The 17,500-nt window shown below is 39.7% G+C and overlaps 2 protein-coding genes and 1 long non-coding RNA gene across 3 annotated transcripts in view; 2 read left to right on the top strand and 1 right to left on the bottom strand.

The window, feature by feature from the left end:
* The window catches only part of LOC136178992 (tripartite motif-containing protein 16-like), a 2,157-nt gene extending 1,914 nt beyond the window's left edge, over window positions 1–243 (bottom strand). The window contains exon 1 of the mRNA XM_065953583.1: window positions 1–243. This exon is cut by the window's left edge and continues 1,914 nt beyond it. Coding sequence (XP_065809655.1) covers window positions 1–167 — 167 coding nt within the window. The 5' untranslated portion in view covers window positions 168–243.
* The window catches only part of LOC136179003 (uncharacterized), a 254,514-nt gene that overhangs the window by 62,757 nt on the left and 174,257 nt on the right, over window positions 1–17,500 (top strand). The window lies entirely within an intron of this gene.
* Window positions 7,095–9,956, top strand: LOC136179001 (tripartite motif-containing protein 16-like). Its single transcript, XM_065953592.1, has one exon. It carries the CDS (start codon window positions 7,192–7,194, stop codon window positions 8,869–8,871), a length of 1,680 nt encoding a protein of 559 aa, XP_065809664.1. The 5' UTR covers window positions 7,095–7,191; the 3' UTR covers window positions 8,872–9,956.

The following is a 17,500-nucleotide window of genomic DNA, read 5'->3' as shown; positions in this document are numbered from 1 at the left end:
TGAGGGCAGCTGTAGATTGTTTTTACATCCTCTTTATCCCAGTGGCTTTTAATACAGTTCATACAGTAACTATGTCCACAGGGAACAGTCACCGGATCCTTCAGGAGATCCAGACAGATTGAACAAGAGAAGGCCTCCCGGCCTAGTTGAACTCCTTTCTGCGCCATTTCTCCTCTCTGTAACGATGACTGTCTGAGTTTCACTTCTTAGAAATCAAACTAGTTTAACCTCTGATCTAAACAGCATGTGTTTGTTCAGTGTCTGCTCTTGCACCGTCCCACATGTTGGTTACACCCATCCTCAAACTGTAGATCTAAATGGGAGGGAACAAGAAAATAAACGTCAGAGTGGAGCTGGCTGAGTCTGAGAGCAGGAAGAAGAGGGAGGGGTTAACAAGCTCTGACTCATGTTTCATACCTCTGACAGGGCAGATTCTCAACATGAATACATAACCACTCTCTGTTGCATGGAAGCAAACTCTATAAGCAAACATGTAAAAAACTCTAGTCACACATTTCTTAACATGTAAAAAGAAGTGAATAAAACAGAGAATAACTGAACTGTTTCTACAACTACTGTCAGAATGGAGCTACCTGTGAACACCAGCATTACAAGCTGTCAAAATCTGAGACACCACAAGGAGGCGTCAGAGTTCCACTGAACTCCACCACCATTGGAAGAGGTGTTTTCACATACTGGTGGTTCACATACTGGATTAAATACATTGACCTGACCTTTATTCCTTGTTTTTGTCTATCAGATGGTCAAACCGATGATTGAAGCCGATCATTGATATTGTCTTTAAACATACTTCACCTCAGATTGAAGTCATAATCCTGTTTCAAATACAAACCGACTGATTCCTACTGCTGCTTTAATTTACAAAAGTCGGTTTGATTATAAGTAATGAAAGAATTTCAATATGTAGTAGAAGTAGTACACTGACAAAAAATACCTCAGTGTTCCTTTGTCACTGCTCATTTGCTGATCCAGGCTGCACGGGGCTGGGGAGCTCACTTGTTGGTTACACCTATCTTGCACTCGTATATTAGTGAAGGAGAGGGAACCAGGAAATGTGTGCACAGAGTGGAGTTGAGCAATCGGGAGGGGTTACCATGCTGCCCTCATGCAGGTGATGAATTCTCTTAAAGGGACAGTGTGAGTCTGTCAGTCTGAGTTTTATCGTGCAGGGAAGATTAAAACACAACATTGAACAACCACATAATGTTTTTAAATAACTTACAGCTCACAATAGTTGAAGCAAACATTGAAAAGATTCATGTTTGGTTTCCTCTGAAATCTACAGTTTCATAGAGCTATTTTGTATAACTGAAAAAAGATTTATTGTACTTTAAAGGAGAAGACAACACAGAGAGAATGAAGACAGAAAATACTACCTGAAATGAGACCATGTACAAACAAACAACAGCATACAGAGTCATAAAAGACGTAATGCTGCAATAGAGAGATTAGACTTTGGAGAATTCATACAAAAGTACAATAAAATAGTATGCAGAAGTTTAAATTTGTGTTTCATCTGTGTATGTTTTACCAAGTGTTGTAGTCAAGACCACACGAACTGAGACCAAGACATACCTGAAATCAGAGTGCTCAGAGACTGAGACAAGACCAAGACCATAAATATAGATAAAACAATCATCATCTTTAAAATCCGAGACCGAGATGAGGCCGAGTAAAAATGATTTTGATTACGAGAAGACAGCAAGACCTTTTAAAGATCCAGACCGATTTTGAGTACTACAACACTACAGTTTACCCACCTTCACTTCTTTATCAGGCACAAGTAAGTAGGCTCAGGACTGGTGAAATCAAACTTTGTTGTTATGTTTCAACAGTGAATAAAATATACAAAGCATTCATTATCAGGTATGTTCATATTCTGGCTGAGGCTTATAAGTGTCCCTTCTCAGGTCAGTGGTTACACTAATGTGGGAAGGCAGCTTGAGGTGAGCACCTGCAATACAGGGCTGTCAAAATCTGAGAAACCACAGGGAGGCGTCAGAGTGCCACTGAACTTCACCACCTTAAGGAAATGTGTCGATACACCTTTATAAATGTGAACTTTGAATAAATGGTTTATATGAAATTATAATGAAGTAGTACACACTATGTATTTTCCAGGCACTAATAAGTGAACAACTGGTAGAATCAAACTTTGATGTAATGATGCAACAGTGCATTCAAATATCTCAACTAGAGACGTTTGGATTTTTGACTGATATACTCTGTAGTCATTATCAGGTTATTTTTTAAGTCTTGCTGAGGCTCGTTAGTTTTAAACTGCAAAATGGCCGTTCTTTTTTTTTAAGTACAATAGAGCGACACCTAAACAGTCAAATAAGGAGAATGGTATTGGCTGAAACAGTGGATACTTTTATGAATGAGATACATTTCTAATGTGCAGCTATAAGTCCGACCTTTTAGAAGACTAACATCCCACCAATAAACGATCAATTGTTTCGATCCAATCAGTAAAAGTCTTTAAAACAAGACATCTTCTATCATTTTACTCTCCACTGAAAGTCTGTTTAAAAAGATAGGTCTTACATTGTTTTAAATTTTATTATTCATAGACTTTGTTACTTTGATTTTCAGATGCGGTGTCTTCCACATATCAGGAGCATAAAAACATATTCTTCATCACTTTTTTTTGTCTGATAATATTTCCTGCAGCCTTCAGCCTCTGTGCTTTCTAATTACTATTGTGTTATGATGGTTCATCAAGAGGCTTAAAACCCGCCTCAGCTCCAGCTCTCAGTCTAGAAAGTTAGACTGAGACAGGATTTCCAGCATGGTGGCTGCTGCCGATGAGCCTCAGGAGCCCCTGCTGTAACAGATGGGTGACATCACTCAGGCTTCATCCATTAATATTTACAGTTTATGTTTCATACACATAATCCTCCTACAGTTAAATAAAAAGCTAATTAGCTAGCTTATCTTTTAATAGTTTTACCGGTCAGTTTTAGAAGAGAAAATGACTTTCAGATGATTGTTTCTTAATTCTTGGCTTGCTGATGAGCTTTATGTCTGACATGTTTTTTTGTTGTTGCCTCCCTTCGTAAACAGCCAGTGACTACACCATGTATCCGTTCTCAACCCAAAATGGAAAAGACTTCCAGAATCTTCTCTCGGTCTATCTGGATGCAGCTTTCTTCCCGTGTTTACGAGAGCAGGATTTCTGGTGAGTGGTGACTGCTGCTTCTCATATTTGTTTCATGTTTGTATTTATTTGACTTGATAGCATTGTAGCAAAAGTCAACTTTTAAATATTCAGTGAAGATTTTGTCTTTATAGTCAGCTGTTAACTGTTAGTTGGACTGTTTGTCCTGAGGCTGGCTTCACACTAGGGGAGTTTAGGCCTGATTTTGGGCCTTTTATTTGTCCAAATAATCCTCAAGTGTGTGGTGTCAATACGATTATTTTACAGCTCCTGATCGAGTCAGAGCCTCCCCGATCTGGAATCCTAAATACAAAAACATGTTTGTTATTTACCATTCCAGATCGGGCTGCCTCCGACTGAATACCTGCAGTAGCCAAAAAGAGAGCGAAGAGAGCATCACTTTTACAGCTCACAAACATGCCAGTGAACACAAACATAACTGTGCCCTGAGCCAAGAGGAATATAGAAAAAGAAGAGCAGCTTGAGTAACAACATGAGTGGCTTTTTAATGTCTCGACTGTCTTCCATATTTGTTTTTCTTCTGAAGTCACGTTTGATCACATGAGTTTCTGTGAGATCTCGTGTCTGTGGGATCACCACTGTGAACTCGTTTCTACAAACTGCAGGTGTGTGGTCTCACAGTCGGGTCAAATCGTCTAGTGTGTGCAGTAGGAGGATTATAATGTTTAGAATCATTTAGCTGTCCTTATGTCTTTGGTCTCCCAAGTTTTTTAAATAGGTTAAGATCTGAATATTGTCGAGTGTGTAGCCAGCCTAAAAGAGTCCAAGACCTTTCTGATATCACTTGTTTGAAACAGTCGCTGATGAAATCTGCTCTTCACTAGTTCATTTCTGTTTGTGTTGATTTTGCAGGCAGGAGGGCTGGAGGCTGGAGAATGAAAACCCAACAGATCCCAACTCCCCTCTGGTCTTTAAAGGAGTGGTGTTCAATGAAATGAAAGGGGCGTTTGTAAGTCTACACTTTCTGAATCATAGTTTTATATGTAGATACAATATAGTGAAGTTTAAGTGTTCTTTTAAGGAGCTTCAGATATCTTATATTTCATGTTACCTAAAAGCACCTCATGGATTAAGTTTGAGAGTGAAGTGGTTTGTGGTAACTCCAAGTGTTTTTTTTCTTGCTTTTATATTTATACTCACTTTAAATATGTTATGACATCATGGAACAAAGTTAAAATTATGCCTGCTCACGGTTTAGTAGTTGGCAAAAAAACAAAACAACTCAGGCCCTGCTGTGTCCACCTAGCGTTTTTTTTTTTCAGGCAGAAAAGAGCTGGCTGTGCGCTGAGAATAAAAGCGCTGCACGTCCGTCCTGTCTCTATGACAACAGTCTGTTGACAACAGCTCCTGTATGACCGACACTGTTCCGTTGCTTTTCTCTGTTTGATTTTTATCTGTCACTTTGAGCATCAAACGGAGGATGCTTGACCTCCAAATGTTTCCTGGATGATGAGCTCAATAATAATGACATCCCCGCTCTCACGGCTCTGATCAGACACAGAGCAAGGACCCGACTGATGTACTTTATGATTGGCTGGTTGAAAGAAAAGCGCCGGTGACGTCAACAGCGGCCTCATAAAAAGTTGAAAGATTTTTAGTTTGAAGTGCTCGGAGCGATCGCACAAATTAGGCAGAGCGCTCGGAAGAAAGGCGCTGGACGCTGCGCTTTGCTGCTGCTGCAAACGCTCTCTCCTCATTGGGAACAATAGAACAAAGACACTCAGAAAAAGCTAACAAAAAAAAAAATGCTAGGCGGACATGGGGCCTAATGCAACAGCAGTGAAACAAGTTCCAGATATGAGATGAACAGGTGACGTCAGATAAATGGTTTTGAAATAAGAGTGTGTCAGTGACTGTTTAACGTTTGATTGTGTGTTTTTTTTTTTAGTCCGACAACGAGCGCGTGTACGCCCAGCACCTCCAGAACAAGCTGTATCCAGACCACACGTACTCTGTGGTGTCAGGAGGAGAGCCTCTAGCCATCCCTGACCTTACCTGGGAACAGCTCAAGCAGTTCCACGCCAGGCATTACCACCCCAGCAACGCCAGGTACATGGACACACACACGTGTACACTGTGAGCCTAGAAGGGACAGGAAACTGTAAAGTGCTGTGAAGAAATGAGATGAGAGCAGGTGTTAGCCAGCAGAATCCTTTCTTTGTTACATTTAATAATCTCCTGCAGCAGAACGATGCAGGCTCACATTGACACAGTAGATATGAAACACAGGAAACTTTAATAATTTGATGGTAACATACCTGATAATGAATGCTTTGTATATTTTATTCACTGTTGAAACATAACTACAAAGTTTGATTTCACCAGTCCTGAACCTACTTACTTGTGCCTGATAAAGAAGTGAAGGTGGGTAAACTGTAGAGTTGTAGTACTCAAAATCAGTGCTACAGTTACAGTTTAAGTGAGTGACATGCCCCCTGCACAGAAGATGATGATTGTTTTATTGATATTCATGGTCTTGGTCTTATCTCAGTCTTGCCCTGCCTTGATCTTGGTCTCGTCTCGGTCTCTGAGCACTCTGGTTTCAGGTATGTCTTGGTCTCAGTTCGTGTGGTCTTGACTCCAACACTTGGTAAAACATACGTAGATGAATCACAAATTTAAACTTCTGCGTACTATTTTATTATAGTTTTGTATGAATTCTCCAAAGTCTAACCTCTCTATTGCAGCATTACGTCTTTTATGAATCTGTATGTTGTTGTATGTTTGTACACAGCCTCATTTCAGGTAGTATTTTCTGTCTTCATTCTCTCTGTGTTGTCTTCTCCTTTAAAGCAAGAAAACTTTTTTCAGTTATACAAAACAGCTCTATGAAACTGTAGATTTCAGAGGAAACCAAACATGAAGCTTTTCAATGTTTGCTTCAACTATTGTGAGCTGTAAGTTATTTAAAAACATCATGTGGTTGTTCATCGTTTTGTTTTCATCTTAACTGTATGATAAAACTCAGACTGACAGACTCACACTGTCCCTTTAAGAGAATTCATCACATGCGTGAGGGCAGCATGGTAACCCCTCCCTATTGCTCAACTCCACTCTGTGCACACATTTCCTTGTTCCCTCTGCTTCACTAATATACAAGTTCAAGATAGGTGTAACCAACAAGTGAGCTCCACAGCCCCGTGCAGCGTGGATCAGCAAATGAGCAGCGACAAAAGGACACTGAGGTATTTTTTGTCGGTGTACTACTTCTACTACACATCCAAATTCTTCCATTACTTGGAATCAAACCGACTGTTTTAAGGGGAGGCTTTTTAAGTTAAGGCAAAAGTAGGAATCAGTAGGTTTGTATTTGAAACAGGATTATGACTTCAATCTGAGGTGAAGTATGTTTAAAGACAATATCAATGATCTGCTTGATCATCAGTTTGACCATCTGATAGTCAAAAACAAGGAATAAAGGTCAGGTCAGTGTATTTAATCCAGTATGTGAACCACCAGTATGTGAAAACACCTCTTCCAATGGTGGTGAAGTTCAGTGGAACTCTGACGCCTCCCTGTGGTGTCTCAGATTTTCACAGCTTGTAATGCTGGTGTTCACAGGTAGCTCCGTTCTGACAGTAGTTGTAGAACATGTTCAGTTATTCTCTGTGTTTTATTCACTTCTTTTTACATGTTAAGAAATGTGTGACTAGAGTTTTTTACATGCTTGCTTATAGAGTTTGCTTCCATGCAACAGAGAGTGGTTATGTATTCATGTTGAGAATCTGCCCTGTCAGAGTAATGAAACGTGAGTCAGAGCTTGTTAACCCCTCCCTCTTCTTCCTGCTCTCAGACTCAGCCAGCTCCACTCTGACGTTTATTTTCTTGTTCCCTCCCCTTTAGATCTACAGTTTGAGGATGGGTGTAACCAACATGTGGGACGGTGCAAGAGCAGACACTGAACAAACACATGCTGTTTAGATGAGAGGTTAAACTAGTTTGATTTCTAAGAAGTGAAACTCAGACAGTTGTCGTTACAGAGAGGAGAAATGGCGCAGAAAGGAGTTCAACTAGACCGGGAGGCCTTCTCTTGTTCCATCTGTCTGGATCTCCTGAAGGATCCGGTTGCTATTCCCTGTGGACATAGTTACTGTATGAACTGTATTAAAAGCCACTGGGATAAAGAGGATGAGAAGACAATCTACAGCTGCCCTCAGTGTAGGCAGGACTTCACACCAAGGCCTGTCTTGAGGAAAAACACCATGTTGGCAGATTTGGTGGAGGAGCTGAAGAAGACTGGACTCCAAGCTGCTCCTGCTGATCACTGCTATGCTGGACCTGATGATGTGGCCTGTGATGTCTGCACCGGGAGGAAACTGAAAGCCTGTAAGTCCTGTCTGCAGTGTCTGGCCTCTTACTGTGAGAAACATCTTCAGCCTCATTATGAACTACCTGTCTTCAAGAAACACAAGCTAGTGGAGCCCTCCAAGAAGCTCCAGGACAACGTCTGCTCTTGTCATAATGAGGAAATGAAAGTATTTTGTCGTACTGATCAGCAGTCTATCTGTTATCTCTGTTTAATGGATGAACACAAAGGTCATGACACAGTCTCAGCTGCAGCAGAAAGGAGCGAGAAGCAGAGAGAGCTCGAGGTGAGTCGACAAAACATCCAGCAGAGAATCCAGGACAGAGAGAAAGATGTGAAGCTGCTTCAACAGGAGGTGGAGGCTATCAATGGCTCTGCTGATAAAACAGTGGGGAACAGTGAGAAGATCTTCACTGAGCTGATCCGTCTCATGGAGAAAAGACGCTCTGATGTGAAGCAGCAGGTCAGATCCCAGCAGCAAACTGAAGTGAGTCGAGTCAGAGAGCTTCAGGAGAAGCTGGAGCAGGAGATCACTGAGCTGAAGAGGAAAGACGCTGAACTGGAGAAGCTCTCACACACAGAAGATAACAACCAGTTTCTACACGACTACCCCTCACTGTCACCCCTCAGTGAATCTACACACTCATCCAGCATCAAGATCCGTCCTCTGAGGTACTTTGAGGATGTGACAGCAGCTGTGTCAGAAGTCAGAGATAAACTTCAGGATGTCCTGAGAGAGAAATGGACAAACATCTCACAGACAGTGACTGAAGTGGATGTTTTACTGTCAGAACCAAAACCAGAGCCCAAGACCAGAGCTGAGTTCTTAAAATATTCATGTGACATCACACTGGATCCAAACACAGCACGCACACAGCTGTTATTATCTGATGAGAACAGAAAAGTAACAGCAATGAGAAAAGATCAGTCTTATTCTAGTCACCCAGACAGATTCACTGGTAGGTGTCAGGTCCTGAGTAAAGAGAGTCTGACTGGACATTGTTATTGGGAAGTGGAGTGGCGAGGAAGAGGAGTTTATGTAGCAGTCACATACAAGAATATCAGCAGAACAGGGGGCTCAGATGAATGTTGGTTTGGACGTAATGACAAGTCTTGGGCGTTAGATTGTTACAACAACAGTTATTACTTTTGGTACAACAAAGTCAGCACTCCTGTCTCAGGTCCTCAGTCCTCCAGAGTAGGAGTGTACCTGGATCACAGAGCAGGTATTCTGTCCTTCTACAGCATCTCTGAAACCATGACTCTCCTCCACAGAGTCCAGACCACATTCACTCAGCCTCTACATGCTGGACTCTGGATTCAACATTTTGAAGAATCTGCTGAGTTGTGTAAGCTGAAGTAGACAGAAGTCATTAGGGGACAATGTGTTAACATCTATGTTTTTTTTCCATGTTTCTACAGAAAGCTGATTATACTTTTCTTCACTCGCATACTACGGTACTTTGACGAAACCAGTAAAGCCAAATTTCTTGATTTCAATATCATATGTGGACGTAGGACATTCCTCTGACCAGTCCCTCTCGTTTTCCTTGCACCACAGCAGACATGGATCTCAGGCATTCTGTTAACCTTTCACCCTCGCACGTACACACACAGCCTGTTCTGAGCAGGGCTGAAATAGAGGGGTTTATAGGCATGATCAAATACAGGATCAGAGTGGATTTAGAACAAGAAACTTCACAGACATGTTTAGAGGAGCTCTGAGACTTATTTAAACAGGTTGAAGAGGAGGAGAATATGTGACCTTTAATTCATGAAGGTTGTCAGTGCTAGTGATTACTTTTGTTCTCTTATCTGTGCTGTATCACTAACCATCTGCTATTTGTAATGATGTAAAGTTTTGAATAAATTTGCATATAAAACTATAATTCATTTGTTTAGCTGAAGCAGACAGAAGTCATTAGGGGACAATGTGTTAACATGTGTTTTTTTCCATGTTTCAACAGAAAGCTGATTATACTTTTCTTCACTGCACTTGCATACTACGGTACTTTGACGAAACCAGTAAAGCCAGATTTCTGGATTTCATAGATTTCAATATCATATGTGGACGTGTGACCTTCCTCTGACCTGTCACTTAGAGCCCACTAGTTTTCTTTGCACCACAGCAGACATGGACCTGAGTATAAGCATTCTTTTAACCTTTCACCCTTTCACACGTGCACACGCACGTCTTCAAAAGAATAAGGTAAACAGAAGTTTGCTCCTTCTCTACATTTAAAGGCACAGACACAGAAACAGCCTGTTCTGAGCAGGGCTGAAATAGAGGGGTTTATAGGCATGATCGAATACAGGATCAGAGTGGATTTAGAACAAAAGACAGACAAGTTTGAGACTTATTTAAACATGTTGAAGAGGAGGAGAATATGTGAACCATCGACTATTTGTAATGATGTGAAGTTTTGAATAAATTTGCAAATAAATCTATGGTTCATTTGTATAGATTTCTCTGTCAGACCAAATTAGCAGTAACCCCCCCCCCCCTAAAATTGATAGAAAAATGTACAATGAGGTATCTTAAAACATGAAATATCATAATCTACAAACATCATAACACAATACCAATCAAAAAGCACAGAGGCTGAAGGCCGCAGGAATTATTATCAGACCAAAAAAGTGATGAAGAATATGTTTTTATGCTCCTGATATGTGGAAGACACTGCATCTGAAAATCAAAGTAACAAAGTCTATGAATAATAAAATTTAAAACAACGTAAGACCTATCTTTTGAAGGGCTTGGTTGTTCCGATGACCAATTCAAGAATCTTTTAAAAACACAATTTGAAAGCATGCATCAGGTTCATTAAAATGTGAGATTTATATTCATGTTGGTTTTGTGTTTTTTAAAATGACATTTCAATCTTTTTTTTTCAAAAGGTAAGACTAAAAATGTCAAGTAGTGTAACCACTGAAAAATTAAGAATATTTTATATTTTATACATCTAGAGTATATGTAAGTGTACTCATGATTGTAATTACTTCATTTTAAAATAGCACAAGAAAATAGATTTTATTAGGATTATCCCTAAATTCATAAATTATGCCCTTTTTCAATACTGAGCGGGGCACAAAGCTGAAAACACCTCTGTTTTCCAATTAACTTTTGGCAAATTATGTAAAAATTGTTAAAAAAAACATGTTATTTCACTGCAGTAGAGGACTACTTTTATTCCACTTTAATTTCCCTGTATTTTATTATAATTTTTACAAGAAATACTGGTTACACCAATTGACGCAAACCAGTTACACCAACTGACCATACTGCTTCTACAGTCAAAGGCCATTGTTTCTTGAAGAAATTGTTGTTAGCTTCCTCCATTTAATGTTTGCTCCACCTACCAAAGTGCACAGAATACCAGTACGCTGATGACAGTAATGTAGCACATTTGTCTTAAACACAGAATAGTATAAAACTGAAGTGAATAGATCTGCCTTTTGGATGGGTCTCATAGATCGGCAAATTCTTACTGATACCTGATCTGGCTGTCTTAGTCAGGATCGGTGCATCCTTAATTAATTCATATCTTAAGTTAAATACAACATCTGATCAAAATCTTCAGGGGGAATTAATTTCTTCAGTATTTGGAATAAACTCAAGGTACTTGTGCCCTAATCAAAGGATAACATACCCAGAGGCAACACTTTACATCTCTCCTTCTTTACATCATGGCCATCACAGCCCAAACAGCATTGCCACCTTCTATAGTACCAGACTTTGGCAAGCAAGCTCCAGGTAGTGACACGCTGATACTACCTACCACATGGCCCCTAATAGCCGACACATCTAAAATGCAACTACTGGTGCCAATATTACAGCATACAAACATATATTAGATCATACATGTTTAAAGGTGCACTATGTAGATTTGGTGGTGAAATTTGAAAGTTGGAGAAGTGAAACAATTCTTTGATATATTTTCTGAATTGAATACACAAACTTCATTCAAAGTAAAAAATGGGTCCCTGGAACACTGTTTGGAGATATAAAGCTACCAGGAGAGTTACACTTTCACTGTTGCGGGCCCACCACCATAAATTCTCCAGTAGCATTTTATCTTCAAACAGTGTTACAGGGACCAAATTTTCATCTGAGGACAGTTTGTGTTTAGAGTTATGATGGACATATACCACATAATCTGTAAATATCTCCAACTTTCACACTTCTCTACCAAAACTACATAGTGCACCTTTATAAATGTAAGTAAATGGAACACAAATATGCAATTTTAAGCTAAACATTTACAAAATGCCAGGATATTTTGTCCTAGACCCTTGATAATAAGGTTGTGGATGGATAACCACTTTAATCAACATAAAAAAATACTGATATTTGACAAAAGTGGCCTCTAACAGAACGGCTTGTCATAAATGTCAAATAGTGTAACCGGTTACACCATCTGACATTTCCACTTCAAATCAAATTTGACAGGCATTATCATTGAGACCTATGTAAGCACATTTCCTGGTGTGAACATTTCAAATCTAATTTTCGAAGTGAATACAAATTTTTATAATTATCATAAATTGTTGATGTTTTTCTGAGGTCATACCATTTGACATACCTGACCACGCCCTTAAAATGTCAAATTATCTCATGTTTTAAAGAGAGTTGCTAAACATGGCGTGCAGCAGTTAGGACCATCAGGGGTTCTTCTTCGTGATATCATTTATTGTCACATGATATGATGAACATATTAACAAAATAGCTCCTTCAATGGTGGTTACACCATGTTGACAATTTGGTACTTGACTGGGTGACACGATTTCCCTAAAATAATTATAATAATAAGACCAATGATGTTCCATCACTTTTGTTTACTATTGAACAGTTCTATTGTAAGATTATGCCAGGCTAGTTCATAGGGTGTTATATGAAAATTTAACCTTTTATTAAAGCAAGTTTACTTCTTTTGTACAAAGTTTCAATGGTTACACCACTTAGACATTTTGGCCTAAATACCCCAAATATTCTCTAAAAATGTATAATAAATATAAATTTTAGACTAGGTCCTCAAAACAAAGGATGAAAGCATGTCATCTGTGCATTTATTTTTAGATTTTGAGCCTTTAAAAGTTAACTAAACCTTATGGACACAAAAAAATGAGCATCACTTCATTGACCCATAAACCATTTATTCAAAGTTCACATTTATAAAAGGCGTATTGACACATTTCCAAAGCCTGACACATGAAAAAATAACCAGAAAATTCTATTCTTTTGGAATTGAGATGTTTATTAAACCCTTAAACAAAATCCCCCAAAAAAATTTTGTCATATCATGTTGTTTATGATATTTTTTTTGTAGCACATTTGATACATCAGGCGTTTTTGGCAATTTTTTGCACACATTTCAGGAAGCTTTTCTCGTTGTTTTTTTTAACATAACACTTTTTACAGCCTTTTTAGTTTAACATTTTGAAAATACAGAACATTTCAAACAGTTCTTCTTGTTTTTTTAACATAACACTTTTTACAGCCTTTTTATTTTAACATTTTGAAAATACAGAACATTTCAGGCAGTTTTTCTCATTTTTTTAACATAACACTTTTTACAGCCTTTTTATTTCATTTTGTGGTAGGCACAAAAACAGTTTCTGTCCTTGTTTAGGCAAAGATGCACCTTACACTTCTCACAGTAGACATGTGAGAAGTGATTGCCAGTGCAGTGCTTGCATCTCTGTCGGGTTTCCCATGTTGGAAAATGATCAATGCCATCCCTTCTCACATCAAGAGGCACACTGCAGCTTGGTCTTTTACGGGGTGGTGTTGGAGTCTCTTCTGGAGAGGATAGTGGTCTGCCACACCTGATTTTGGCCTTTCCTGCGCTTGTCAGAGAAGTGCCAACCAAAGCCTGAAACCTTCGCAGAGGCATGGGTTTCTTCTTGGGGTTTAGCTTCTTCTGGTCTCTTCTGTAGAGGTTCCACGCATTGATGACTGCCACTGTAACAGTGTGCCACCAGATGTACATGTACCATCTTCAGGATCTGAAGCTGAACTTGTAAAGTGCAGACAGCATATCAAGGAGATCAGCACCTCCCATGAACTTGTTGGATTTTGGATTATGACTTCAATCTGAGGTGAAGTATGTTTAAAGACAATATCAATGATCTGCTTCAATCATCAGTTTGAGCATCTGATAGACAAAAACAAGGAATAAAGGTCAGGTCAATGTATTCCTCACATGTTTCATCTGTGGAGCGACATATTCAACAAGTACGTCCTCCATCACTTCTTATAAACTGAGAGAAAATGTGTCCTGAAATTCGAGGAGGCTGAGAAGACAGCTCATTATTTATCTTCTTTTTTTTTTTGTTCACTACAGCCCCCACTTTGACGAGGTGGAGCGCCTGAGAGTGCTGGTGATGATGTCAGCACAGGAGTTAGCCAATGGGATCTCCTACTCGGGCCACATGTACGCCATGACACGTGCAGGCCGTCACCTGACTCCAGCAGGAGACCTCAATGAGACGCTTGGTGGGATGGAACAGGTATGCACCTGGAGTGTTGATCCTAAAAAACTAAAATGATAGTGTCTGACTCCTGCACGTCAGCTTTAAGAAGTGTTGTCATAGTGATTTAAAGCTTGAAGTAAATTACGCAGACGCAGATTCAAGACATACAGTATAGCATGATTTTTATCTGACAAGCAGAGACAATTTCATTTGTTCCTACTTTGTGCAAGAGGTTTTTTGTTTTTCCATTCTCTCGCTTCATATTTGATCCATCTTTTATCAATGATTACTTCAGGTGAAGTTTATGAAGAGGGTCGCTGAGTTGTCCGACCTCAGCCAAGTCATCCGAACGCTCGTCAGGATCAAGAAGCATCTTCTCAACCCGGACAACATGAGGTGAGATGTTACACCTGAGGAGAGGTTTTCTTTTTTTAAAGGTTTTGTTTTGGGGCTTTTTGGGCCTTTATTTTAGAGACAGGACAGTGGACAGAGTCAGAAATCAGAGAGAGAGAGAGAGAGAGAGAGAGAGAGTGGGGAAAGCAGGAAATGAGCTGTCACATCTTTTGAAACATCTTTCATTGAAAATAAACCTGATAGGTTGAACAATATCAGAAACTCTGGTCGCAGGAGGAGATGGTGGTGAGACCTAAAGCTAAACCCATTAAGAACCACTCCTCTAAATATATCCCTGCCATAGTGAGTTCACATTATATTAAAGGCAGAACCGTCTCTGCAGATTAAAGAAGATAAAATAATGGAAAAGATGAGGAAAGGCCGTCTTATAGAAACGCAAAAATACAGATTTTAAAGTCAAAAATCTTTGAAGAAGCAAAATAACACCAACACAAAACAGTTGAACCTTTGACTTCAATAGTTGTGAGATCACCTGTAATTTTATTTTGTCCTTTATTATGAGACATTCCTTCAAAACAAAGTCCTGTGCATGCATGAGATTATAAATATAACGCTTATTTGTTTTTTTTTAATACCTGAGTACAATATTCCACCAGTACCGCTCAGCTCTCTTTTAACCATAGTTTACATCTTATTGTATAATATAACTGTTTTGTTTGTATATATACTGGTGGGTTTAGTATTTGTATATGTTCTATATTTAACTACTTCTCTACAGGTGTGCTCCGACAGGTTTTTGTTGTACTTGTACAGTGACAGTAAAGATCATCTTCTCTGATTTCAGGAGCAAAACTTCCAGCCGTGTCAGATGAAAACGTTCTTCCAGCTTCCCTTCCCTGTTCACTTTATCAGCGAGAGTATTCGTACGGTACCCTTCTCCCACCACGACTACGCCAGATAACCACACCTGTACCTGGCAGCACTTCCTTTAAAAGTGTGATTTACACGGACAGTTTTTCTACGTGTAACTTTTAGTTCATCTAAAGTGTAATAAAAACTTGTTGTTTCCTTTTTTCTCTTAAAGTTTGTGCATCTTGGCGAGGATGATGACGGCTAAGTTTCTGCATGGAGAAATCAGGGAGAAGGGAGGAGCCTACGGGGGCGGGGCCAGGATGGGAGGAGGTCTTTTCTCTTTTTACTCGTACAGGTGAGAGGCCGCCACACCACACTCAACAAAGTTTTAAAAAACATTGTGGAAATTGTAATGACGTGGAAATACAACAACAGTTCATTTTGTTGCCTTGGCTGAAACAAGTTTAATATTTTATATACACTCAGGCTTTCTCGAACCTTAGAAAACGATGTGCATTTTGGTTAATAGGTGTATTTAATGGAATCTAATACATACAAAATCTCCATACTTATGAAGGAGTAGAGGTAGATTCTATAAAAGGGGGCAGGCTGGGTTGTCTTCAAGATATGAATTTTGTTAAAGGTCACATATTCTCCTCGTCTTCAACCAGTTTAAAAAAGTCTCAGAGCTCCTCAAAACATGTGTGTGAAGTTTCTTGTTCTAAATCCACTCTGATCCAATATTTGATCATGTCTATAAACCCCTCTATTTCAGCCCTGCTCAGAACAGGCTGTTTCTGTGTCTGTACCTTTAAATATGTAAATGAGCTGTGTTTCACCACTCCCCCTCACTGGAAGGGCTCGGGTGTCTCAGGCTTTCTTGCTACCTGCTCTATTGTTTACGGTGAGAAGGCAGACTCAGAGGGCAGAACAAACACCTAGCTGTGGGAGTGTCACCCACCTGGGGGAGGGGCTACTGCTCTTCGTGATGTCATGAAGGGAAAAACTCCAAACGGCCTGTTTGAGCACACATTTTCTGAAAAGTGGAGCAGGCAAAAGACAGAGAGGATGGACTTTTCTCATCATTGGGGGGTTTGTAGACAGACTAGAGACACATAGAAACATGGTGAAGAGGATTTAACAGAATATGTGACCTTTAAAATGGATTTTAAATCAAGTTTTGGAGAGACAAGGGAAAGAACCAAAGTTGCAGCAGCACTTATTTTGTTCTAATCTAATGAAATTTGAATTGAATTCCTGAAAGAGATTTGTTGCCATATTCTCAAATGTGACCTCTTCTTCCTCCCTTTGTCCAAAATGCAAAATCTTTATATTCCAAGAATATTCAGACGATCTGTCTGGAAAAAAAGAGACACAGAAGACTGAACAATTTACTAAGGGAAGCCATCATGGGGCGTTTTTGGAAGCTGTAATAAAATATTCCAAATGACTTCTACGTTTAAAAAGAATCTTCTTTGAGTTGAACAGTGTGTCGTTGATTTTGTATTTCTTTCTCGTACTTCTCTAAGGGATCCAAACTCGGTGCAGACCTTGTCTGCATTTCGTCGAGGTGTGGACTGGGTGAAGTCGGGACAGTTCACCCAGCAGGACATCGATGAAGCTAAACTGTCAGTGTTCTCAGCTGTAGACTCGCCTGTGGCCCCCGCGGGCAAAGGTGAGGAACGACTGAGTGATCCCTCCAGCTGCTGTCAGGATGCCTCACCTGATCCTCCTCCAATCAGATCTCTGGAGCTTTAACATCTCAGTACATCACTGACAACTTCAACATTAGAAGTCTTTAATGGAGGTTAAAAGCTTTTAAAGGATTAATGAATAAAATGATGAGTAAAAAGTTGAATTATAAGCAAGTTCAGATATGAAGAGATCTTCATTAGTTTTATTAACTTAGTCTCCGTCTCTGTTGTAAAGCCGTCACTGTCTCCACTTTATCTCTTAGCCGTCTGGTTTGTTCACTCTGTGTTTGTGTTGCAGGAATGGGTCGCTTCCTCAGCGGAGTCACCGATGAGATGAAGCAGAATCACAGAGAAAGACTTTTTGCTGTCACTCACCAAAGTCTGGTGGAAGTGGCTGAAAGGTACAAACTTTATGTCCCCTTACATAACTCAGAAATGAAGAGAAGGAGAAGCTAAAAGAAAAAACAGACTGACAAACTGTTCCCGTTTATTCCCACATCAAGTGTTAACTCGTGTCTTGTTTTCCCCCTCGCTGCAGATACCTCGGCGTCGGTCAGAGGACGTGTGGAGTTGCTATCTTGGGTCCAGAGAACGAGGCGATTAAAAAAGATCCCTCAT

This window comes from Labrus bergylta, chromosome 4 (assembly GCF_963930695.1).
Source record: "Labrus bergylta chromosome 4, fLabBer1.1, whole genome shotgun sequence".
In the NCBI taxonomy this organism is placed as follows: domain Eukaryota; kingdom Metazoa; phylum Chordata; class Actinopteri; order Labriformes; family Labridae; genus Labrus; species Labrus bergylta.
Note: the sequence above shows the minus strand (reverse complement) of the source record. Positions and strands in the feature narration are given on the sequence as shown.

Bases quoted from the DNA above. Each gene is read 5' to 3' on its own strand.
- LOC136179001 (XM_065953592.1), top strand. From the start codon at position 7,192: ATGGCGCAGAAAGGAGTTCAACTAGACCGGGAGGCCTTCTCTTGTTCC.